The sequence below is a fragment of the Dermacentor variabilis genome, chromosome 10 (genome assembly GCF_050947875.1).
Source record: "Dermacentor variabilis isolate Ectoservices chromosome 10, ASM5094787v1, whole genome shotgun sequence".
In the NCBI taxonomy this organism is placed as follows: Eukaryota; Metazoa; Arthropoda; class Arachnida; order Ixodida; family Ixodidae; genus Dermacentor; species Dermacentor variabilis.
The window spans coordinates 116,948,025-116,975,337 of record NC_134577.1 but is presented as its reverse complement, the minus strand read 5'-3'; the positions used below and the strand labels follow the sequence as shown (position 1 = coordinate 116,975,337).

Sequence of the window (27,313 nt, the reverse complement as noted above, 5' to 3'; positions counted from 1 at the left end):
AATGAGATTCGACTGATCAAGTTCTTTTTGTTGTTTCTATCAAATGGCCACAAAAATGGAGCTTTCTAGAATTTTTATGCATTTCCTAATAATTTATTTTGTTTTGCAATGTAACTTCTTGGAAAGAGCATTCCATTATGTACAATTCGCTATGCTGCAATGTGTGCTGGAACATTATTTGTAGTGGCAAAAATTTTTTTCTGAAACCTATAAAACGTGACCATTTTCTCGTGGTAACGATAATGTTATCCGGCAAACGCCAATTTTAGGATCGAAACAACAAAAGTTGGGGCCTATAGAAATGCATGGGGGCCGAATTAACCGTAGATTAGAACTAACCAGAATTGAATAAACAGAAGTCTACTGTAGTGGCGTATATTCTAAAGCATACATGAGCACCAGCGATTACGCTGGAATGCACAACGTATCTTGCATAATTTGACTATGTGCTTGACCTGTGGATGAGATTTCGGCAACAGACAGACTGTTCACGCCCCTATCATTGCGCTTCGAGTGTTACTTGTTTTCTAGGCACAAGTTCACCAAATATTTACATTTATGACCCACAGTTTACTACAACATGACAATACAGAAATGAACCTACGAACAAGTGTTTGCTGGACACTTTCAGTGGCTCCGATGTCACACATCATTCCCACCCATCAGACTTACATCTGTCCGTTAGTGGTGGTGTAAAGGCTGGGATCTCCAGTGCTATCAACATACTGGACGTATGTCGGGTGCACTGCAGAAGTCGGCTGAAGGGTCACAGTGCCAGGCGTCTGTCCATCGGCATCGGCCACTGCCAGATGATGGGGAAAAAAAAAGAAGACATTCTAACAGAGAAAAAAGCCCTCTCGAAGGTTTAGTATGAAGGAGCTCCTTGCTATTAAAAAGCCAGTCATTTGAATTAATAGTTTACGTGAAAGGCAACAACACACACACATGCCCATAAAATGCTAAGAAAAGTGGATGCAGGGTCAGAGGACAGTGCAGCTCAACCAATAGAGCACCGCATGCGTCATGCAAAGGTTGTGGGCTTGAATCCCATCACTGGAAATGTTTGTCTTTTCTTCCATTTTCATTTCTATATTTTTTAAATTATGAACATGAAATGTTGGAAATGTCACCCTCATTAATAATTAGTTCAGAATATAAAATATACTTTAGTTTCTTTTGAGCAATTTATTCTAATGAAGCCAAATTTTCTGTTGGCTTTATACATTTGTAGCTTGGCAAAAGTTCAGGCTCCTCTCTGCCGCTTATTCCTAATGCTTCATCTTAAGCTTCTTGACATCTAGAGTGAAATACAGGCACTGTAAAAATTTCTGGAGAAGCCACTGTGTGCATTATCGCACCAGTCATTCAGCCACGTACAGATGAATTCTCATATAACAAACCCAGATACAGCAAATCATCAAACACAGTCACATTTCAATATAGTGAATACTGATATAAGGAAGTAAATCTAAAATTTTTCTAGCTGATACCAAGATGTAACGAATACTGTATCTGCACATAAATAATGGGACGACTAATGTAATACAAGGGGCACCATTTTATCTCTCAGAGAAATAAAAAAGATATATATTATTATAATGCAAAGTGATGCCGCATAAGGAAAGAATGCATAAAAGTGGATCCCCACAGGGCGGTTTGTCCATCATTGCTGCGAACAGTCATTCTGGAATAAAGTGAAAGGACAAATGCATGCACAATTTACTTGTTAACACTGCTGACGTCATTCTCGGCGAGAACTGCTTTGCTCCATGCCACCAAGTCCAGCAGAACTTCAGAAGCACCAAAATTTCAAATGCTGGAGCCCTTCACTGTCCCATTTTCAGAATTCTTGAGGTGACCACAGGTTTAAAAAATTGGAGGACGCTTAAGCTTCGCCTTCAAGAGTGGAACGCGACAGCGTTCCCGTCGACCCGCCAAGGGGTGTAAGACAATGGGCTACGGCGCAGCGACTACGCGCCCCGCATCGGACGCGGTGAGCGTCAAGCAACGCAGCGTTCGGCGCGACAACGAAATGTGCACCTGAGCAAGCGACGCACGCCTGAGCCTTAGAAACAGCTAGTTTCTAAGGCAACACCGCGTTCATTAGAGGCGCTTTTGTACCGCTTTAAAGCATCGAACTCGTGGCTCAGTGGTAACGTCTCCGTCTCACACTCCGGAGACCCTGGTTCGATTCCCACCCAGCCCATCTTGGAAGTTGCTTTTTATTTATGAAGTGCCTGCCGTGATTTATCGCTCACGGCCAACGCCGCGGACGCCGACACCGACGCCGACAACACCGGCTTTTCTGCGACACGAGCTCCTTAACGCTATCGCGTTAAAAGGCGTTAACTGAAGCCACCACTGCTGCCGTTTTGATTATCTCGCAGACTTAAACCACCAATCCTGCACACCGATCTGCTGGCAGGCGTAGTAGTCATTTCGTGCTGCTGTTAGCCTAGCTACTGCAACGCTTGCTACGAAGCTTGCTGAATATAGGGACCAAACGGGGCCCCAAATGGTGCTGCATTTGGTCTCATTAGAAGGATGTTCATTTCAACGATTCACTGCTTTCCGCAATGGCACCAACTCTGCCTCCATCATCCTTGCCGATGGTGTCAAAGCACGGAAAGCACATAAATGATCTAAAACTTTGCATAATGCCAGTTTCCAAATAACAGCTTCACTGCATTATAGCTACATTATGCGGTAAAGCATACACAATGCATTGCAGTGAAGCCTACCAAGAGTGCAAGTGGGCTACTGCCCACTTGCACTCTTGGTAGGCTTCACTGCAGATTCTCTTGGCGGCAGCAGCAGATTCTGCAGGTGCACGGGAGTCGCCTAGGCAACGAAGATGTCTTCGCTATTGTCAAGCAATGCGTGCTCCACACTGAACACATGAGCACGGCTGTTCTTTGGCTCTTCAGTTTGCGCGCTGAATGTAAATACAGCTCTTTACAACTCCAACATCGTGGAAAAATTCAACTCCATAATTTTGCTGCATGCTGTGCTTTCAAGAAATTACATCAATAAGAAATTCAGTACGGTCGATCATGACGGGTCCGTTTCAGAAATTTCATGACCGGTCCGTTCCACATTCATTACGCATTGTGAGGCGGAGATATCACGTGTGCGACCTTGGCTCCACTGTCGGTTTAAGCTGTGTTCCACAAATTTAGTTTGGAGCTTTCAGGCTTTATGTCCACATGCGAACTTTTGTTGTTCTCACCAGCATGGGCACGTACAAACTTGGTAGACCTTCACAGTAGCTGCCACAGCCGATCGCTCACGAAGCCAAACTCTGCCTGCCCTTAGTTCAGCCTGCGAGTGTGATCTCGTGGCTGATCCCCATGTCTAGGGGCACAAACATATCGCGGGCAAGCTACTCGCGACAGCATGCCGCTCGTCATCCCCAGTGTCTAGGCCTAATCAGTGCTGCCTCATCAGAAGTCATCAACCAAAGTTGCATTCTGGCGCCAAGTCAACGAAACCCTTCAATGGCTGCACACCAATGGCACTTCGAAAGCTGAGGAACCACCTCAGTAACATAGGGCACTGGTGGCAAGTGAAAAAGCTGAATGGCGGCAACTTGGTTTGATGTTTTTGGCACTGCGCATGCAAATCAGTCCAAAAATGCAAACGAGGCACTGTACAGTGTGCACAATGTTGGCTGCCGCTCTCCCATGGTTGTATGGAGTTGGTGGTGGCGCTCCGGGGAACTCCAAATAATCGAGCAAGACTGAAAAAATTCGGTGTGTGGAAGACAAAATTTTTTCCCTTTGTTTCTATCTGTCTGCTGCACAAGAAAACTGCGGCTCCCCAAACATTATTCTTTCAATGTTCATAAATTTGAATGGATGCACACATCTCGGTGTATATTTCAATTCTCAGATACGTGTGACTGCTTGGTCTATGCGTTTTGCACATGTGCAGCCTTTGAAAAATGATGTTTTCGTTATAGTGTGGTGGCGCTTATAGCGCAGATATTCGCAACTCCAGTGAATTGCACTATAAGAGGATAGCACTGTACTCAGGTCAAACTATACTAAGGCCAGTGCGGCACCCTCACTGCTCTAAAGGGCTGGAGACTAACAGAGACAGCACAACTGAATGCCAGCTGTGCCACGAAATATCTGCAATGGGGCTGAGTCGAATCTGTTCACATGCAGAGAGGCATTGGAACATTTGACTAACATTTAAAGTGAGCACACCTGCCAGCCTGTGAACTTCAAGATTAGTTTAAAAAAAAACACACACACACAGATAGGACAAACCGCGAGGGGGGGGGTCGCATATATTTTTTAAAAGTTCGCCTTGAGCACAAACTTTTTGTGGAATACATTTAGACAGAACACTGAAGAAGCAACAAACTTAGCATGGCAGAGACTGTAAAGCAGCTTGTACACTGTTCTCCGACCACATCAATTTTTCAAACTTTGCTATTGCCAATTGCACATGTTTCAGGAGCTTTTTGGAATATACTTGTATGAAGCAAGTATCCCTGTGGTATCCCTGCGTCTTGCAAGTATCCCTGCATCTTGCGATGCCACGGAGTGGCAGCAAGGTGCCATCACAATGTCTTTCTTGTATGCATTATTTATGCAACATTACACTGCCACATCCTATGGCACCTTTAAAGCCATTTTTTCCATGAGCAGTTTTATGAAAAGTAAACCTTTTCATAAAACTGACAGCAACATTCGTAAAATCGTAGAACAAGGCAAAATTCATGAACTTTACAACAAATTCCCAAGAGATTGCAGGTATGATTGAGTTATTAAAAGTGTGTGGCAGGCAGGCTTGGCTCAGTACAAACGGCTCACCAGCAAAGCAAAGTGGGCTGCATGAAAGCAAGCACGAGAATTTTTCTCATTCCTATTGCTCTGCCAAGGCAAGGTAAAAGCCTAATAGAAAGATGCTACCACCACGTGATGCCTTAGACCTCATCATCTTATCAGCTAATCAAGGTAGGTAATACAAGAACAAAAATAAAAGAAAACAGCAACCCATCAGTCCTCCATAAAAATCCAAGGACACCTAAGCACTTCTAATGAGTTCTGAATGCAAAACCATTAATGTCCAATGAATGCCGCTGAGTGGTCTTACAAGGTATGAAATCTTCGCGGGCAAGCGAGCACGTTGAGATGTTTGGCACACTTTGAGTTGGCCTTACCGAGGCACAGTTAGACCGCAGGCTAGAGCTTATGCAGACAAGAACGTGCAGATAACACAGGCTTCCGAGAGCGAGAGTGAGAATGACGTGGAGTCACGGGGATTCCCTCTCCCCTCACGCAACACCTGGCTCGCTACTGGGGCAGCGGGTGTTCCCTCTCACCCGTTCTGCTCCGTCGAGGCGCGCTCGTGACATGACATCGCAGCCAAGGGAAATTCACCTGCCGTTTCGCTGTTACAGGCACTGGCCTTTTGACTCAATGGGCCATCTGACGCTTTTGCATTAAAACACATTCAAGCAACGGAAGACTAAAGAGAAAAATAATTTTGGTTATGCTAGGTCCTTTTCTGACACCAAGAAACCACTCTAGATGTGAGAAGAGGCGTGTCAAGCCAGAAAAAAGACAAAAACAGAAAACAAGTGGTGACGCTCAATTATGCTTCCTGCACCAGCTCGCCACATCATCACAGATTTTGATGATATCTGCACCAGTCTAGACCATCTTTTTTTATTATTATTGGCAAGGATGGACGACATTGTATTTTGAAAGAGCTAAAGACTAACATTGGAAATGGGAAGTGTCTCGTGTGCGCTGCAGCCCATACTGATTGATCTGGTCTTTCCCTTCTTATGATCTGCATCCATTGTCACCGACAGGCCTATGCAAGCACACCGCCAGCGGCTTCAAGAACTGCCATTAAATTTGGAGGGGGGCACAACACGATTTGGAGGATTCGGGTAAGAGAAGACACAGCTCGCACCCTGCACGATTTTGACATTCGAGTGATTGTCCACTTGGCAGCCATTTATGCAGCAATCAACAAATTCTACATTCTTTTCTTTTCACCAGAGGATGAAAATGTTCGTGCAGGTTACCAGTCTCTCACCTGCAACAGCGATGAAGTGCGGCGTGCCATTGGTCGTCGATACCTGGACCACTGTCGCCTGTGGACTCGTCTGTGGTGGGGATGTCGATGGGACCACCTGCTGAGCAGTTGCCGTGGCAACAACCTACAACAAACCGGCACACATCAGTTTTTCAGAGCACTAATGTTTACTGCTAGTCTTATGCATGACAATTCGCACACTGTCACTTGCATTGCAAACAAGTTCAGATTAACCACATCTTAAGTTTCTTCACCAATATGTGTTGTAAAGTTAAATCCCCATATAATGAGGTCGGTAAAATGCAACCTTTACTTTGCCTTATCAAAATTTCATTATACTGAAATTCAATCTTTTATGTCAATAAGTACAGTCGCCGCCGAATTTTTTTGCATGGCAGAGACCGCAAAATTTAGGCAATAAAAAAAAACATGTATTTAGAAAAAGAATCCTTTTGCTGAATTTGAGAGCAGGCAACCAAAAATATGGTTTCATGCTGTGTCATGCTTCACATCAGCTGTATGAAGCAAAGCCTGCAATGCTTTTGCATCCACTCCGCTCCTACAGCTGATAAAGTTGTTTGCTGTGGGGTGATGCTACTGCAGTGGAATCTCGATAAATGGAAGTCACTTAAAAGGAGCTGCTGCTGAAACAGAACACCATTGTCATGGCTGGTTGGTTTTGTATTCATGAAATGTCTCTGGAATGTCTCTCAGTAAATGGAACTCCTGATCAACAGAACCAGTTTCCCTGGTCCCTTGAGGCTCCATTTAGAGAGAGTCCACCGTATGTTGTAAAAAGCACATGGAAAGGGGAGTGGATGCTTTGTCCGCCTTTTGCTTCAATGCATCTCCAAAACTCAACATCGTGCGGCCTCATTTGACAGCACACATAAAGCTGCAGCCATCTAGCACTGCGCAGCCACTGGACCTGCCACAGATATAGTGCACAGGCGATGTACGCACTCAGCCGCGCTGAAAACCGTGCGCAGCCATGGCTAGGCTACAAGAGCAGGAGAGGTGTGCTTGCCTCCCTCACTCCTTTTTCCTTTGCTAACGCGGGGTCGAGCCCTTTACGTCAAGTCGCCATCCTTCTTGGCTCACCCTTGCATGCTTTGCGTCACACCCACAGCATCCGGTGCACAGGGCGCAATTGCATCCTACTGCACTTGGACTTTATACAGAACATGACAGCGAGAAGTTCATACTGCCCTGCTTCTACTACCGCTTTCTGTCATGCGGGGCAGAATTTGAGAGGTGCCGAAAGTAGTTTAACGATTTGGCAATCTACACCTGCGGCACTGAAAGTTCATAAAATTAAGAATATGTATAAAGACACTTCGTTACGTTGTTCTATGGAGAAGTTACAAAAAGTTAAGCACTTCGGTATATTGAAAATTTCCTTACATTTCAACTTCTTTAAATCGAGGTTTAGCTGTGTTTGCATAATTTCGGCTTACATCCTCAGCCCCCACAGCCCAACATATGAAGTTGACTAAAGTTGCACATTGGGCTTGTTGGTATATCATAATGGAGGCAAAAGGTGTAGCGCATCAGTGTAGCACATCAGCGCACCGGCGTAGCACATTTTTTAGTGTGAAGACCCATAAAGTAGATGTCCCGATCAGGGTAATTATATTCAAAAGTGACACATAGTAAAAACGTATCACCGCGTTCCTGCTGGAAAAACTGAATAATTTGGACATTAAGGATCCATTCCTTGTTAAAGACTCTGAGCAGGTTTTAGAATATATGAACTTGCACGCTAACAAATGACTAAAAGCTCTTTCCATCGACATCAAAAACCTATACTATCGTTACCGTGGACTGCACTTACACAACTTCCGTAGAACCCGAGATTGATGACTTTGGTGGTGTGAGGTTCCAAAACGAAGCAGGAACTTCTGTGACTTACTTTTTAGAACTTTGAGGTTTTTATTTTTCTCTACCTTTGTGAGTTGGAATGGTGTTCCGCACTTGCAAAAAAATGGAGTATGCATGGGTTCCTACCTTGCCCCAGTCTTCCATATCTAGGCATATTAGACAGATGGCTATAGACGAATGGTTGAAAGATTGATGACAATTTCCTGCTCGTCCTTGATTATAAGCACCAATATCTTGAGCAGGAATGTGGCAGTGCACTACGAGTTGTACGAGTGTCTTAGGCCGCGCGAGAATACCTTTGAGTTACCTAGTGACGGTGCCACACGGTTTTTAGACCTAAAGATTGTTGTAAATCACCTTCTAACATGCTGGTGTTATCATCCACATGCTGAAAAACCATTGCTCTCATTTTGTCCTTCACACTCGAAACGTGTCAACAGAGGCATCGTAAAGATGTGCTTATTCAATGCTCTAAGTAAACCATGCCAGCATCTAATAAACGTAAGCTCCACACAACAAGTGAAACGCCTTTGTGAATCTAGATACTCTAACTACATCATCGTATTGGTAGCTGAAGAATTACTGAAGCAACTTCAATCGAAAGTATCCTTGCCTGTGTGCTCCAATATTGCGGGCGAGCTCCACTATTGAAAAAGCTGGCGCCACCGTCGGTGTGACGTGACATGAGGGATCACGTGGACACAGCAGCCGCGTCGGCTGCTTCGGAAGCGCCGAAGCGAGCTGAAAACTAAAGTTTAATATCCCACCAGCGCTGCGGTTCTGATTAAGTGGTGAGGCTTTCCTGCCTTGGGTGTCTGCTTGACAATATTTGAAAGCACTATAATAGGTAGCGGCGGCCTTTGGAAGCGTGCAGCATTGTAGGCCACTGTTCAATGCCGCAGTGCCGCACATACGCAACAGAGCCCGGTGTCAGCCTTATTCTCACGTAGCCGCAGGACAAGAGGTCGCGTGAAGCTTGGCTTGCGAAACACAAACAGCCATTGGCTACAACTCGGATATGCAGCAAGCACAGACACGAGGAACATTTCTGTTATGGTGCCGCGACTGCCATGTTCAGTGAGTAGCAGAAGACGCACAGTGAGGCGCATGCCCGTGCACGCTGCCCGGCTAATGTCATAACAGTTTGGTAGATGAACTTGTTGATGCTAGATACTGGCAAGTTCACTGGAATGGAAAGGGAGCGGTAAGAAGCACATTAAAAGAAGTATGACATATGGTCATGTTTGTGTTATAAATTAACACACTGAATTATAATACAGAAGCTGCAGGATACCGGTAAACATTCAGTGTGACGCAACTTGAGAAATAATATTAAAACATCCAAGACTTTAGAACAAATAATAAAGATTGAATCGTTACGACTGCACGTCACAATCGCCGTAGGCGTCGAAGTCTCTATTACGAAATAATTTTTGAACAGCTCTGATAGCGTCCATGCAACAATGGTCGCTCGTGTACTGTCAAATGCTCACATTCTGCGGCCTAAAGCTCACGGCACGGTGCGACAACGCACTAGCAGCGAAAGCGAAACATTGTGCGTGGACATGCATGCAGACGCCCAGTCGGTCGCTGCGAACCCATGCAATCACTGCATTGAGGCTTAATTCTGTTATGCTCCATTTGGTTATACAGACAGCCCACTATAAGAACATATTTCACATAGTTTGCTCTCACCGTTTGTCTACCTTTCACCTAAGAAGCCGGTTCGAGAGACTCCATCACGACGATCATGCGCAGTGGCGTTTACAGTACATATTCGGTAAACAGATAGGGTCTGTAAACGATCCTGTGCTTTCAGTTTGCCCAAGATTATTATTTCAACAGTAAGAAACTTCCCCCATTTTGAGATTACTTGCAGAAATGTGCAGGAGGGCTGCCGCCTGGCGTTTTTACTGAGCGCCATAAGCCAAACCTATGAGGAGTGCCCACCGCGTGATCCCTCATACTACGCAAGGACAGATGGCGACTTCGTAAGACCTTGCCCCCAATAGAGAAGAACAGGGTAACAGTCATAACGTACATGCATGGACTGTCACATCGACTCAAGAAAATAGCACAACGCAATAACATTCCTGTGGCATTTTCAGCGCCTAACAAATTAAGCAGTTTATAGAAAGACCACAACAGTAGGTACAAAGAAGGCGACCTGCGAAAAGAATCCCTAGAATAAGCTTGTAGGGTGTATATAACAGGTGTCGTCTACCAAATACCTACAACCTGCGGAGCTTGCTACATTGGCCAGACTGGACAATGCCTTAAAGGACTCCTCACCAGGCATAGCCATTTCGAGATAGCAAGCACAGGGCATACATTGCACGATAACGATTGTGTCTGCAAAGTATTACATCGCTACGCGCCGCGGAAAGATCTGAAATTTCAAACCAAACACTCTTTTTCCTTCTCCTTGAAGCCGCTGCGCTACAAGCCAGACGGTGACCTAGTTGTGCCCCTGTGCCTACGTCGTCGTGTCCGCAGTGTGACATCGCTCGTGGTGACACGTGACTTCAAGAATTATTCAAGACAACATCTGCTAACTGTGCAATCTGTTGCTTGAATTGACGAATTGAAGTTTAGAGAACTCATCAAACACACAAATGGAATATCTGCGTGTTTTTTGTTTTACTTCGCACCGAAGCAAGAGGAATGTACTTCCGCTTCGTCTGCTTGCTTCCAGGGTTGTGCAGTCACGTGCGCAGGTACCGGAACTATGCCATTTTCTACCATGTTCCAACGTGTGATCATGCTCTGCGATCTGCTTGTTCTGCCTCAGTATTCGTGTAGCAATGGATTATACTGCTAGTCATGTTTTGTTGTGCACAGCGAGCAAAATCATGCGCTGCGCGAACAAGACAACAGCCTGCTCATGACACCGTTGGCGGAAGTGTGTAGCACCAAAAAAAAAAAAAAAAAAAAAGTGAGGAGCAAGAATAAAAAATAAAAATGAAGGCACGGCCTGTGACATATGCGTAATGCGATCCTCGAGGTCCTGTATGGGAGAACGCAGGGAAGGAATTTCGCTTGCGTAGGCTAGACGGGGCGAGTGGAGAGAGCGTCTTGCTTGGCAGTGGAGCCCGCCTGCTGAAATTATGGGTTCGCGGTGCTGAAATATTTTGATCTCGGCTATTAACGAGCTGATTTAAAGAATTTTTATGGCAGGATGCTCCCTAGAGAACACGTAACAACTTCCAGCGTATAACCAAAATTTGATATGGGGCCTGGTGAGGGGACCTTTAATGACAGGCTTAGTGAGCACAATAGCAATCTAAACAAAGAGCAGGTCGATGGTTTCCTTGTACAGCTCTGCAAAAGAGGCCTCTGCCGGCCCCTCTTTAAGGATACTGTGATTCTAGGAAAAAGCCTTAACGAAATGACCAGGCTCATCATTGAAGCAGATCACATCGCCACCTTCAGTGGGTCTTGTATCAGCAAACCATCCATCTCATAATCACGAAAAGAGGTGGAATTTGTGTGTTTGGCATGATTCCTTAACACAGATTTCCCATTCTGGGATGAGAGACGCTATCAGGTTGCTCGGAGAATATGTTCTATTGCATGCGAGAGAAGGCTATATACGTATGCTGTGATCTTGCAATAAATACTCATTGTTGAAAGTTAGTGCCAAGCAAGAATGTCTGTGTTCTTTTTTGGCACTGTTTCTGACACGCTATGCCTTTTGCCTCCATCCTAACATATGTCTAATGTGTCGAGTTTGGTACCTCAAAATGCTGATTTGTGTGCGAGAAACAACACAGAATCCCCTGAAGCATTGTTGACACGCTGCAGCAAATCTTCAATTGTGGATAATGCAGTAGACCAACTACCAATTAAATACTTAACATAGTGATCAATTCATAACTCAATAAACATTTCTTCGTAGTTTTTTAGTACATATGTACTCTTCATGGCCATAAAGGTGATCAAAATGTAATTTTCCCTAATGTTGGATGGTGTTCAGGTTTTCTGGCATTATTCTGAGTCCTATAGTACCATTCTTGACGACCAGATAATTCACAGTGCAAGATCATGCTCTCTAGTAATTATTTGGGACAGCTATTCCACTTTGTAATTTCTTCGTGACCCGTTTGTAAATGACTGTGCTGTGAGACATTGAAGACAAACAGAATGCGGAATGTCAGAGATGCGTTTAGTCGTTGGCACTTTAACTAACCCTCTAGTTGGCACAACCTAGAAAGGGGCCTGTTTTTTATAAGAAAGTGCCATTTTTTGCAAGGGGCTAATCATAGATGCCAGCGTTAAGAAATGATCCCAGGATCATTGGATCGTTGAAGTTCCGCGCCTGTCCTGTGTGTTCCTTCTTTGTCCCTTGTTTTTGTGCGGTTACATGATGCATCCCAGGATGTAGATTTATAAGCGCCTAGCTGGACACAACGCATGAGTAGTAACACATTTTTATTCTCACCAAAGCCTGTTTCAAGTTTCATGCAAAGTTCAAAGCACGGGAGTCAACGAAAACTGCTCAAGTTTGGAACCACTCTCGAAAGAAAAAAACAATTGCTAAGAAGACTTCAGATTTATCATCATCATCATCATCATCATCATCATCATCATCTTTTATGTCCACTGCAGGATGAAGGCCTCTCCCTGCGATCTCCAATTATTACCCCTGTCCTGTGCCAACCGATTCCAACTAGCACACGCAAATTTCCTAATTTTGTCGCACCACCTAGTCTTCTGCCGTCGTCTACAGCACTTCCCTTCTCTTGGTACCCATTCTGTCACCCTAATGGTCCAACGGTTATCTAGTCTGCGCATTACGTGACCTGCCCAGCGCCATTTTTTCCCCTTTATGTCTATTAGAATATCGTCTATACCCATTTCCTCTCTGATTCATACCGCTCTCTTTCTGTCTCTCAAAGTTGTACCTAGAATTCTTCGCTCCATCACTCTTTGCGTGGTCCTTAACTTCTTCTCAAGCTTCTTTGTCAGTCTCCAAGTCTGCCCCATATGCCAGCACCGGTAAAATGCGCTGATTGTATACCTTCCTTTTCAAAAATAATGGTAAGCTTCCAGTCAAAAGCTCACAATGTCTGCCGTATGTGATCCAACCCATTTTTATTCTGTGAATTTTCTTTTCATGGTCAGGGTTCCCTGTGATTATTTGACCTAGGTAAACATACTCCTTCACAGACTCTAGAGACTGACTTGCGGTCTTGAACTCTGGTTCCCTTGCCCGGTTATTTATCATTATCTTTGTCTTCTGCAAGTTAATCTTCAACCCCGCTCTTACACTCTCCCTGTTAAGGTCCTCAATCATTTGTTGTAACTCGCCCGCTGTGTGACTGAATAGAACAATGTCATCGGCAAACCGAAGGTTGCTGAGGTATTCGCCATCAATCCTTACTCCTAAACCTTCCCAGTTTAGTAGCTTGAATACTTCTTCCAAGCACACAGTGAATAGCATTGTAGAGATTGCGTCTCCTTGTCTCACCTCTTTCTTTATAGGTATCTTCCTACTTTTCTTGCGTAGAATTAAGGTGGCTGTGGAATCTCTGTAGATATTTCCAAGGTATTTACGTAAGCGGTCTGTACTCCTTGATTAAGCAATGCCTCTATGACTCCTTGTATCTCTACTGAATCAAATGCTTTTTGTAATTCTAACTGACATCAAAGAAAAAAATGGAGCCGGGCAGGTCATGTAATGCGCAGGTTAGATAACCGTTGGACCATTAGGGTGACAGAATGGGTGCCATGAGAAGGGAAACACAATCGAGGATGGCAGACTACTAGATGGAGCGATGAAATTAGGAAGTTCGCAGGTGCTAGTTGGAGCTGGTTGGCGCAGGATGGGTAATTGGAGATCGCCTTCGTCCTGCAGTGGACATAAAATAGGCTGATGACGATGCTATAAGAGCTCTTTAATGAATCCCAGAGAGGTTTTTCTGGCTATAAGTGTAGCATGCTGCACCAGATGGGTGTGATTAAAAGTGAGAGTATGCTCACCGTGCACAACACAGATTAACAACTTGCATAAAGCAAACCCAAACACTCAACAAATTAAAGTACCGATTGATATCAGTATCTCTAAAGAAGTTTAAAAGTGCCCTCATTACATGAGATGCGCACGCACCCTTAGTCCATGGGCTAAGGATGTAACAGCACAAGGGACGGATTGAAAGGAAAGAACAGATAAAATGGGCTTACCATCAACCAAATTTTATTGTGCCCAAGGCCATTAATTTCATTTGTCCTACAGAGGAAGGAAAGAATAAGGAGGGGGCATTGCGCAGCACGACTGAAGCCAAACGTATCGGCCCAACACAGAATCGTGACGTCAGAGAGTGCAGCAGGGTTTTACTGCAGGTGTTCTGCAGAGTTACGACAGGGCAGGTGAACAAGTGCACATTGATTAAAAATGACCATGGACCAACCATTCCCGGCCGATATGCTGGGCCTCAGAGGTAACATATTGGGCCAATACTGCAAGGTAAAAAGCAAACGAAATGGCATCACGGAGAGTTCGCTTGCCAAAGCTGGCTGCATGCCCATACCACTCTCGCCTCGTCTTTATTACCTTCCTCCATGGTTACTCCTGGCCTGAGTGCAGCAAACCCTCTTAGCTATAAAATGTACCGGCCAGTCCAAACGCGCGCTGCTTTGCAGCCACGTGTCCCAGCACTCTTGTCTATGCGAGATGCCAAGAGCACACAAAGGAGGAAGCTGCACGCACCACTGCCTGGGTCTGCTGCGAGGCCGCCGTGGTGGCTGCTTGCATGGTGGTCGCTGGCTGGGACACGACTGCCTGGGCCTGCGGGGGCGAGTTCTGTGGCTGCTGGACGTGACTCGAGCTCAGCGGCTGCATCTCCGTGATGAAACCCTGAGCTTCCATCAAGCCGCCTCGGGCCACCACTCCCTCCCGTCTGCAGAGGGTGAGAGAAGGCTATCAGTTCTCCTTCTGCGCACAAGGTGGCAAAAAAGGTTCACGAAAAGAAAATTAACATCCACCCGACCTGTACCTTGAAACTATAAAGCAAATCCTTGCGGGTTCCTCGGAAAGAAAGTTTCACAGTTGAAAAAACTGTCTTGGTTCGGGGATCGAACCCAGGAGCAAGGAATTTGTGGCATGATCATTGCACCCTCTGAGCTAACCAGGAGGCTAGCAGACTGCAAAGCAATGGTGAATTTATCTACAAGTACAGGGACAATGAATGCAGCAAATCAGTTCTGCGGAAGCCCACAAGGTGGAGGAATGTTCATGAACGGGAAAATTTGTCACCGACTCAATCACTACAAAGCTATAATGGAAACCCGTACAGGTCTGTCCTGAATGATGAGGCACCACACAAACCATTAGAGAGATATCATCGGCAACACACCTAAAGTCATGTTTGCATATATGTGAAAGTGGCACATCCAACCACATTTTGACAGCTTGTGAAGTTTATGCAAATGTGGATAATGCCCCAGAATTGTGCATGATGGGTCTATTTCAATTCCGGGCACCAATCACGCCAGTCTACTGTAATAGCAACGAAGGCACCTTCAAGCTCAAGTATTAAAACACGCTTGTAATACATTTCTGCAACCTGATTCCACCTGTTTACAAAAAACTAGGGGGTGTACATTTAGTATCTTTCGAGACTAAATTCAATGTGAATCTAATAGTAGTGCCAGAAGCAAATAAAACTGAATACAGAATATTGTTTAAATCGTTTACAAATAATTGACAGCCTTCTCATTGTAGGCTCATTGGAGCATACACAGTCATGGATATCAAGTACAAAAGACAGTGGGGCGAGTTCGTTCATTTCTTTGTTCGTGTTTTTCTGTGGCACCATTATAAAGTTTTAAAAAGCAGACCTGTGGGCCAACTAACATCTCTGTATGCCTATCAGCATTGATGGCAGAGCGAAAAAAAAAAAAAATCATTTGCTTCTAGGTTGTGGCAGATAGTTCCACTACTGTAGCAAGAATGTTGCAATGGAATGTATTCAAAGTTAATCTAATGAAAGGACAGAGGTGCCGTTTCTATAAATAGTACCAAAAGTTCCCACTGCCAAATGTCATGTCTCAAAATTTTATTGAGTTTGAGCACAATGTTTTCCCGCAAAAGTCTGGCTCTCTGGGTGATACAGCATGCCCTAGTGTGTTATGTCCATTGTGTACAGGATGAAAGTTATTGAATATTTAGATTTTTTCAATGTCAATTTACTCTATTTACCAGAAAATTTTGGCTGGCTAACCAAGCTAAATTCTGTATAATGAGCTTGACAGGGGCCCAGGTAAGCCCCCACAAGGTATACACAGTGAAAGGGAATGTGAGATAGAAAATTTATTGGGACAAGAACAAAGCAAAAAGGGCAGTGTGCACATCTTCAAAAATACAAAAATTACATGACCAGTCTACAAAAACTTGGAAAAACTTGGACGTGGCAATGTGTGCATTCATTATATATGACTTAACATTGTATAAAACTTGACAAAAACGATAAAATCAAAAAAAGAATAAGAACTACTTTATGTTGAATAAAACATGAAGCATTCGAAAAGTATCAGAAAAAACTCACACTTTTGCCTGAAAGGCAAAGCTTCGATTGCAACAGCAAATTAGTGGACAGCTAGCTATACGATCTATGTAAGGATAATAGTTTTATTAGCTGTAGAAACTTGCAAACATTCACTTACTAACTAAATGATCAAGCCCGGTGTCACATGTGCACAAGCAAACATGAACACATCTCACACAATGACCGCAGAAATTCGCTGTCAAAACGCTGGAGTGAGGAAGTGTCGGCAGCAGCAGCAAGCGAATTGACCTTCGTGCTTCAATTCTGCGAAAAGCTGCAGAAACACAGTGCACGGTGGACTCTGTTTTTGTAGCAGATGGCTTTCAAGATACAGAGGCCCGGGTGGGTGCAGCTGCTCGGGCCGCCTGGAGTAGAATGTGCACCCCCCCTCCCTACCCTCCTCTGAACTCACTCATACGTACAGCACACGGCGACGACTTTATCACCCTTGGACCCTATGCAGGACCTCATGGTGATGCCGACAGCAGAAATGCGCCTGGAGTCTTCGTATAATTGCTACCGCAATAAAATAGTCCAATTTTCTAGTACTGATTATTCCTCTCAAGAATCGAATCGAAGGACAATATTGTACTCGTATCTGAAAGTTTCGAATATTCACCCACCCCTACACAAAGTAAGAAGAAATAAAGTCCCCTGCTATATTTAGACCCTTTATGTGCGTGATGACTTCAAAAGAACAAAACATGGCTTACTCAAAATGCAAAGGAAAGCATGACTAAGCTTTCTTGTGCACAAGCACAGTTCCTGCAACAACACAACGACACCAGACAGAATGAGTGCTAACTCCTCTACTGAGGTTTATTGTGAAAATGCTGTGATCTGTACAGGTTATATAGCAGTACAGGTAGAAGGCCACCTAAAGAAAATACCGCAATGATTTCTTTTTGCACTATCATTTCTAGCTTTACTTACATTTTTATTAAAGGCAGGCGAATATCCATGTTCAAATACAAATCAAATACATATAGTAAGCATCAAATACTGAATCAAATATCAAATAGTCAAATGCGGACATATGTATTTATAACAGGAATACTTATTTTGGTGTAAACAGCTACTACGTCTGTCCTGGATAGTATAAAATAGACAGCTATCAAGAACAAAGGATCAGTTCTGAACACAAGATCATGAATTGCCATATATTTAAAGAACACTGCACCAGTACCCTCTCCACAACTTTAGAGCCTGGTTGCCAACAAGCTTTCCAAGAAAGAATGGCTGCTGTATGACTAGCTTTCCAGAAACACTAAATAAATAGTTCTCGAGAAAAAAGGTATGAAGTTGTGGAAAAAGCAAAAAAAAAGCTGCCAAGGTGCTTGTCTGCCACAGACACATGTAGACAGTCACTTCCAAGGAAAATATCACAAGTTGTAGGGCAATAGATAAACCTGTTACATGACTAGACTGGGGTTACATTTTCTTCAAACTTAAGTTGGGATAAACACATAGAAGACGTTTGTAGAAAACTAGCCGCAGTGACGGGAATCTTATCTCGTTGCCGACATCTTCTTCCAACACAGGCCAAAATCCAAATTTATTATACACTGTTTGCTTCACATACTAACTACTGTGGTCTAGTATGGGCTACAACGACAAAAAGAAATGTTGCAAAGATAGGTGTACTTCAAAGGAGGCTCATGCGACATATTGCTAACCTTGATTACCAGTCTCCCATGCGAAGTGCTTTTATAAGCTACAATATAATTAGTGTGGAATATATCTATCTGTATCGCCTGCTCCGCTCTGTTTACTTTTACACTGTAGCTTTCCAAGATTTTTTTATTGAATCTAGCATCTCTAAGAAGAAGACATGTCACACTATCCACTCATAACGATGATGTTTGGCTTCGCCCGAAATGTCGAAATAATTATAAAGTTCAGTCATTACAGCATAATCTGCCATTTATTCTAAATGAGCATAAATGTGTGATCAGTTACGGCGTAAAAGAACTGAGAATGTATTTTCGATCCAAAGAATGAATGGCTATGTATGTTTGCCTTTTGTTTTGCAAGTACTGTTTAACATGAACATGTATGTATTCTATTTTTCTTTATATTCTGGTGTCTTATCTTTTGTTTGTATTTAGAAATTTTGAAATGATATGCTGTAGATTTATTAATTAATTGCCCTTATGCTACTGTATAATTCATTGTTCTTCACATTTCTTGATGTCATGGACACTACCTGTTGCTGTACACCAATACTGCCTTGTAGAGGGGGTCATGGGCCTAGTCAAGCTGTCGAGATAGCTATTAGCTCTTGACCCTTTCCAGGACCCATTATTTCTGGAAAAATAAAAATTGACTTGAACTGAAATACGGTAAATGACAGACTACAAGCAAAAATCACAGCTTGCAGTAGACTACTGTCATGAAACCAAAAACAAAGTTTGCCTCAGTTATTTTCTTCCTGCATTACTTTGAAAACCTTTTTTCTGTCTAACTTCCGATAATTTGGGATGCTTTGGTTAACAGACAGGGAACTGTAACTTGACTTTAACATTCGGTTGTTGCGAAATATTTCGTTAGTTTTGAACATTCGAAAATACTAAATAGTTCCTTTTTGAATACAAATATCAATGGTTAGTGCGTAGTACCTGATACATATTCGAAACTGAAGACATCTGCCTGCTACTGATCTTATTTTCTCAAAAATATTTTGTTTAGGTTTTGCAGATTCGAGCACTCCTTTTATTTACCTGGCCTTCTTGCCATAATACTTTCTGGTAACCTGTAGAACATTTTCCTGCAGAACATTTTCACAACATACCTGCAGAACATTTTCACAATAAATTTCAACTGAAAAGTTAGCACTCATTTCTTTCTGGTGTTGTCCAGTTGTCAGTACTTTGCAATATGCCTCCTTGCAACAAGCATAACGACCTGAGCCAATTTTTCGCAGTTTTATTCCTCCTGCCTTTATGGAAAGACTCACATCTTCACAGCCACACAGGAGGGACAACTGTCATAACTCATGCCATTATGAATGTTTTAGGGGGTGGCTTCTCTTATGATTAGCAGAATTTTTAACGATTACCCATACCAATTAGCAAAATTAAACTTCCTGTACTAGATTACCTTTAGAGCTGGACATCATCTGCACAAGAAATCTAAATAACGCATTCGACTAGTTAACAAAGTTTTGCTTATTAGGCTCGAAACTAATTTCTTTTCATCACATATTGTCATTTAAGAATTCTAGCCGGTGACTTCAAAAATAATATCCCCTTGAAACAAATTTTGAGGATGACACCAGTTTCAAGAAACACTTTCCCAAGGTTTGTGACGAATACATAGGTGTTACAGTAATGTTTGAGCTTCAATGCATGGACAGTTGTTTTGTTAATAAGTATGTGGAACAACGGTACAATTTTACCACAATTTTGACAGCAATGACACCAAAACTGGTGCTAGTTTCAAAATTCGTTCCAAATGAATGTGCCTTGTGATATCACTGGCTGAAACTCACATATTGCAATATGTGCACCAAATAATTCATTGAAATGTTGATTAGTGAAACTTGTTAATTTTCAGTTATGAGTTTTGATTTCCAGCATAGATTACCTATGCAGGAAATCAAAATGCATAACGGTTTCTTCGTGTCATCATCATCACCAGCTTATTTTTATGTCCACTGCAGCATGAAGGCCTCTCTCTGTGATCTCCCATTACCCTGTCCTGCACCAGCTAATTCCAACTTGTGCCTGCGAATTTCCAAATTTCATCACCCCACCTAGTTTTCTGTCGTCCTCGACTGTGCTACGTACAGAAGATGGTCCGGCTACTGACCACTACACATGCTGAGGCGTTCCCCAAGGCGGTGTTCTAAGCTCTGTTCTTTACAACCTCACATTTCTTGGGCTGGCCGAATCCCTACCGGAAACAGTGAGTATCTCAATCTACGACGATGACATCTGCATCTGGACATCAGCGGTCACTTGCTAGCAGGTTTACGCTAGGCTACAGAAAGCAGCAACACAGGCATCTGACTATCTTCACACACAAGGCCTTACCATCTCAACAAAAAATGTGCGTTAGTCGCTTTTATTTGAAAAGTGATGTCTCATTAGCCAGTATGCACCAATGGCTAGCCTATCTCCTACAAGAGAAATCATCGGTTTTTGGGTGTCATTGCTGACTGGGACCTCTATTGGAGCCCTCAGGTTGGCCACTCGAAGAAGAAGCTCATATCTATTGTTCACGTCTTCAAGTTCATCGCCGGCAAAACATCGGTATTGTCAGTGGGCTCCATGCTACAGTTAAAGCACTTTTTATTGAAATTCTACGCTACAGCTCTCTCGCGCTTGCTAAAACATGCAAGTCAAATCTTCGAGAACTTCAGAGCATGCAAGCACAGGCACTAAGCGTTTGCGTAGGGCTTTCACGGAGCGCTTCAACAGCAGGAACCATTACAATGGCTCAAGGCCATCCGATCACGACTTACATTAGCACCGACACGCCTAGGGCCCATGTTCGCCATGTTTCACGGATGCAATCAAGCTCTTTTGCCTGTCTGCCAGAACGACGACCACAGGCGTCCTTCGCCAACGAAGTCAGCATCCATCGTGACTCCTTACCATAGGGCTTCACGCCCTCAGCCCGTTCAACCTCAGCACTGCGGTATTTAAAACAACCTCAAGTGCGTCTTACTGTTCCAGGGATAAGAAAGAAGACCGACCTGCCTACCTTGGCCTTGAAGCAAGCAGCTCTGGATTGTTTGCACACTTTCTACTTTGACCCAGTCCACATATATACGGATGGCTCTTCCACTCAGACCAGCTCCACCGGCGCAGTGGTTCTGTGCCTTTATACCATCACGATCACTAAGCATCCGATACAAGATTTCTCACTTGACAACATCAACTGGTTCGGAGCTTGTTGCCCTGTTAGGTGCCGTTGATTACATTAACAACCACCCAGCTAATCGGTGGGCAATATTTTGCGATTCAAAGGCGACCTTACAATGTCTTCTGTCATCTCTTCGTCGCGGGTCCTGTGAACAACTTGTGTTGGAGATATGAGAAATGCACCATCATACGATCGCGAAAGGGCATGACGTCGTGTTTCAGTGGCTGCCTGGCCATTGCGGTATCTCCGGCAACGACCTCGCTGACGAAGCTGCTCAGAAAGCTGACGAAGCTGCTAGGAGCAACCCTTGTTTCTGTACCTTTATCGCAGACTGACGCAGCCCAAAATTTAAGCAAGCTAGCGCACTGTACGACACTGGACAAGTGGCACACACTTAAATTCACCCAACATCGATTGCATCCCTCGATACATCTATGCATAAAGAGGAAACAATGCTGTGTCACTTATGCTTGGGCATCGCATTCACCAAGCTAATGTGTAAGAGCACTGTCATTCACTTTCGAGCTGCCTGTTGTAGTTTTTCCAGCTTTTAGACATCGCAGTTTTTAGACCTTTACCTAAAGCTTTAACCTTGCCATATTGTCGCATTCACCAATGCACATACGTTTTTGATTGGAATGGCTGATAGCGCCGAGTGCAATGCCTGCGGTGTCGAGGAAACTATAGAACGTCTACTGTGCTACCGCCCATCTTTTGAAAATGAAAGACATGATCTCTGTACAGCTCTCAATCAGTTAGATAGAAAACCTTTCACCTTGAACAAGATCTTGGGACCATGGCCTCACATATCGCAGCTACAAAAGGACACAAAAGAGCTGCTGCGATATTTGAAAGCTACCAGATTGAGTCAGCGTCTGTGATACGGACAGATAGACTAAACGATACCCCCAGTTGACTTTTTCTTCTTTTAATCTTTCCATCCCCTTTTCCCTTTCCCCAGTGTAGGGTAGCCAACCCTCAGTCCTGGTTAACCTCCCTACCTTTCATTTATCGTTTGCTCTCTCTCAACTGCGCTTCCCTTCTCTTGGCACCCATTTTGTAACCCTAGTGGTCCACCGGTTATCTAACCTATGCATTACATGACCTGCCCAGCTCCATTTGTTTCTCTTAAAGGGACCCTGAAACAATTTTGACTATTTTGTACAAACGTACCAAGTCATTAGAGTAGGTCCTTCTGATCATTAATTGACACATCTAAGTGCTCTGCATAAAGCGTGTAATTTATTATAAGGTTTTAAAAATGTGCATCGCTGCCGATCGCAGCCCATCGCTCGGCTGAATTTTAAGGCACCCTATCCATTTGACGTTGTTTACCTATATGAAGTTAGTAGGGCAAGCTATCCGATTGGCTGCCCAGGGCATGTCATCAATAATTTTTCCAACTTTATGGTGAACAAATGTTGTTTGTATTAGTTGGAATGTTAGTTAATTTGTTTCTATAAAAAGAAAGTAACAGAAAGAGAATGCACAAGAACAATTTCTCACTACACGTAAGCACTTCTGGCACACAGAAAGCGTCGCCTGCTTGTGTTACAACGTGCTCCATTTTGACGAGAGCTCCATGGTCAGAGAAGGTCTCAGTCTTTTCGCGAGAACCATGATTTGCTTTTGTTGCTTTGTGGGCTGCAAACGTACCAACTGGAAATATGTCAAGCTGCGACATCGTGTCCCTCGGCAAGGCAGCAGACGAGCGGAATGGCTGCAGCGAATCGGACGGCCGCTATCCAATCGGTGCCAGGATTTGCGCGTTTGAGGCCATCACTTAACACCGGAAGATTACTACCGCAATAGCGTTTTGCGAGTCCGGTATTCGGGTAAATGCAAGTGCAAGGGGACAGGGCCTGGCCGTTTGGCCGTGCCGTTTTATGGGATAAGTAGAAGCGCAAATGTGAGTGGTCTGCACGGTGCAACCACCTGGTGGCACAGAGCTCAACCACACAAAGTAGCAGTAATTAAATATATTCTTCTTTGCTGCTGGTGTAAATTTTTCGCAGGAGTGTAATCATCAACACATTGTTTTTGTAAATGTTTAAAATGTTTTACACTTGGTTAGATTAATATGAGCGCTTTGTTTGGCTGGTTAAGCTCTGCACCAACAGGTGGCTGGACCGTGCAGACCATAGAGTTTCAAAATAAACACCCTAGAGGGAAATGTAGCGCTAGTGTCTACGGGGGTTCTCATGAGTGTTGCCTCAACCTACATGGGAATGATGGGAAGTACAGGCTTCGGATTGACTTCGATCTTTAGACTAGTGGCATTTGCTTGCGGTACAGTAAACTAAGCTATACTCAAATATTATCACGTAAAATCTAATTTTATTTCTGCAGTGTCTTATATAATGCGCAACACGTTACATAAACTTTGTATGACTGAGATTGAAGCACAGTTTACTACGGTTTATCAACAGGGCACACCAGGGCATGCATTCTTGTGCGATTCTGTTCCCGATTTAATGCCAGAGAATAATTATTTATTTATTTTTACAACAGCAATAAGAACCGTGCATGTACTTATATAAAAGTACTCATCAAGTATTTATGGAAATAAAATTGTTGGGTTGTGAGAAAGTGTTGCGCCCTTGAGAGGAATGCTACAAGTGTCGTCTGCTACGACGGCTGCTCGCTACAAACACTAGACTTTTCTCACAGAAGAAAGGCACTTGCGAAGTCTCTCGCTCTTTCGAAAGGTTGCATCGGCTGTCACGATTGTTGAACGTCTTCAAGTACTTTTAAGCACATCTGCTGCAGCACTAGCTAGGATGCTTGTGGCCTCCTACGAGCACACTTTATTATATTTTATATTGACATGCTGCTTCCGAAGCATTATGACGTGGCTTTGCACTTACCCATTTTGCGACACTAGACTACAGCCATGAAGCCGCAATTTTTCCTACCACAAGTAAGTTTGTGTTCTCAAAGTCCTAAAACGTGTATTTCAATGAGCACGTAAACAAGCAATGCATAATGAAGCCCTCAATAAAATTTGATTGTCAAGCCACTAGAAGTACCACTGTCTATGTCTAGCATCAGTAGTACCTTCTTTTTCCTATTGTGAAGTTTAATAAAGCATGTAACGTTACAGCGCCAACCTAACACATTAACAAACCAAGGTCCAAACGGTCAAAACATGTTCTTTCAATGTTTACGATGCCGTCACTTTGTCGCCAGGGCTTCGACACCGCACCGTGACACAAACATAGTCCCAGCTGCTGGCCCAGCACGCTATCGCCACTTTGAGCAACAGAATAAAGGCAGAGAGCTTTGCATTGCACTGTACCACTGCAGGTCATAGCAATTGCGCTTGGAGTGAAACCAAAACTGCCAAAAACTACTTCTAGACTAGTTTCCCAGTCAACAGAATGCCAATCCGTAGCCTGTACTTCCCACATTCCCATGATGGTTGAACAATCGCAGCGCCAGATTTCCCTCTAGTTATACTAATATGAAACTCTATGGTGCAGACCAATCAGGCCGCTCATGTACGTCTATGCTAAAGTTCCTTCATCAGCTTAAGTTTATGCTTCCAGCCATCCATCAAAATGCTCATCTCGCCTGTGGTTACCGGAATACCAGACACATTCAGCGCTGCAACAGAATGCTCTCAATGCACACTGCTTCGACAGCTCTCGCTTGGGGTCGACTGCCAAGCAGCTGGCGGAGAGTTTGGAGAGGCTTCACATGCATGCTCCTAGAGAACCGGAAGTCAACGACACAATGTGCCATCATGACGCAGAGACAGTGAAGGCGGAGCTTAGCCCCGATCACTAGGTGAACGAGTTGAGGAGAAAATGCATGACTATGGAGGAGGGTAACTTGTAATTGTCCGTAGCTCTCTTAATATGAGACGCTTCACACAAATTGTGGTGTGAATGATTAACTTTAGCTGTACCCTACGCATTTACAAAACTTGTCCGAACCGTTTCAGGGGCCCTTTAGTGTCAATTAGAATATCGTTATCCCTGTTTGCTCTCTGATCCACACCGGTACCTTCCTGTCTCTTAACATTACGCTTAACATTTTTCATTCCATCGCTCTTTGCACGGTCCTTAACTCGTTCTTGAGCTTCTCTGTCAACCTCCAGGCTTCCGCCCTGATGTTAACAACAGTAGAATGCATTGATTGTACACCTTTCCTTTTAGTGATTATTTATTGATAATATTTTACTGACCACACATGTACTTACAGATATCTAAGAGTTTATATGCAACCATCAATTTCATGGGTGAAAATATTCAAACAATTCGCTGTGAAGCTTCACGCACACTAGGGTATTTGCGATGCAACTTAAAATCCACATCATCCAAAATAGAAAACCTAGCATATTTAACAAATGCACGACACAAATTTGAGTGCGCATCATCCATCTGGCATCCCTCACAAGCTTATCTCACCGATGACTTAGAAGCCATACAAAAACACTGCTTGCTTCATTACATCACAATATTCAAGACATATCAGTGTAACCACCTTAAAACAAACTTTGTCTCTCCCATTGCTTGCTCTACGGCACGTAGCTTTTTGCCTTTGCCTTGTACAAGTTTTCTTTTACTTCACCAAGTCAGGACATGCCCTCTTAAAAACGCCCATTCAGAACATCGGACGACGGGGATGAGCAGCTCATTCTACCCCCCTGCCCTAACACTTTGGAATGCACTCCCGGATAATATTGTTTGTGCAGTGACCGCAAAACATTTCACGAGAAACTAAACGATTTTGATGATGCTAATGTAACCACCTAAATACCACACTTGTCTTATTAATATTTATTTATCGCCTCGTTGGTAGCTTATGTTCCTTTTTTCTTTTTTTGTAATTTTTTTACCTATTACTATCAATGTGCACTTTATGTTACTTTCTTATGAAGCTGTGAAACTGATGTGTAATGTAACGTAATGCCCTTATGTAATGCCTTCGGGACCTTAAGGTTGAATAAATGAAATAAATGAAATAATGGTAAGCGCCCAGTCAGAATCTGACAATGCCTGCTGTATAACACTCCAACCCACTTTTATTATTCTATAAACTTCTTTCTCATGATCAGAGCAACTGAAGTAATTGACCTAAACATACTCTTTCAGACTGTAGAGGCTGACTAGCAATCTTGAACTTTTGTTCCCTCGCTAGGCTACTGATCATTATCTTTGTCTTCTGCATACTAATCTTCAACTCCACTCTTACACTTTGTCAAGGTCCTCAATCAATTGTTGTAATTCGTCCCCAGTGTTGCTGAAAACGACAATGTCATCTGCAAATCTAAGGTTGCTGAGATATTCGCCATTGATCCTCACTCCTAAGCCTTCCCAGTTTAATAGCTTGAATACTTTTTCCAAGCATGCAGCGAAAAGCATTGGAGAGATTGTGTCTCGTTGTCTGACCCCTTTCTTTATGTATATCTTCCTACTATTCTTGTGGAGAACCAAGGTAGCTGTGGAATCTTTGTAGGTATTTCTCAAGACATCCACATACCCCCTCCTGTACTCCTTGATTACATAATGTCTCTAGGACTGCAGGTATCTGTACTGAATCAAATGCCTTTTCATAATCTATGAAAGCCATATAGAGCAATTGATTGTACTCTGCAGATTTCTTGATTACTCGATTACCTGATTGATGACATGGATGAATGTGATCCCTTCCTGAAACCTGCCTGTTCCCTTGGTTGACTGAAGTCTAGTGTCACCCTTATTCTATTAGTTATTATCTTGGTGAATATTTTATACAATAGTGTAAGTAAGCTAATGGGCCTACTACTTCTCAATCCTATAACATCTCCCTTTTTTGTGGATTAGTGTAATGTTGGCATTCTTTCGTTTTTCTGGAACACTTGAAGTAGTGCGACATTGTGTATAAAGGGCTGCAAGCTTGTTGGGAGCTCGGTTTAGCAGAAGAAAGTAATACACGTTTTGACAGGTCAAGAATGGTAAGTCAACTGGCTT

At 43.4% G+C, this 27,313-nt stretch overlaps 1 protein-coding gene across 5 annotated transcripts in view; it reads right to left on the bottom strand.

The window, feature by feature from the left end:
* LOC142560899 (DNA-binding protein RFX2-like) overlaps window positions 1-27,313 on the bottom strand; it is a 160,652-nt gene that overhangs the window by 127,918 nt on the left and 5,421 nt on the right. For 4 of the 5 annotated variants that reach the window (XM_075673310.1, XM_075673314.1, XM_075673313.1 and 1 more), the window contains exons 2-4: window positions 14,651-14,840; window positions 6,061-6,184; window positions 673-802 (exon numbers count right to left, since the gene is read on the bottom strand). In XM_075673310.1, the coding sequence (XP_075529425.1) occupies window positions 673-802; window positions 6,061-6,184; window positions 14,651-14,809 (413 nt within the window). In that variant the 5' untranslated portion in view covers window positions 14,810-14,840. Of the gene's footprint in view, window positions 1-672; window positions 803-6,060; window positions 6,185-14,650; window positions 14,876-27,313 lie in introns of all 5 variants that reach the window. The other variant, XM_075673311.1, reaches the window with a different exon arrangement.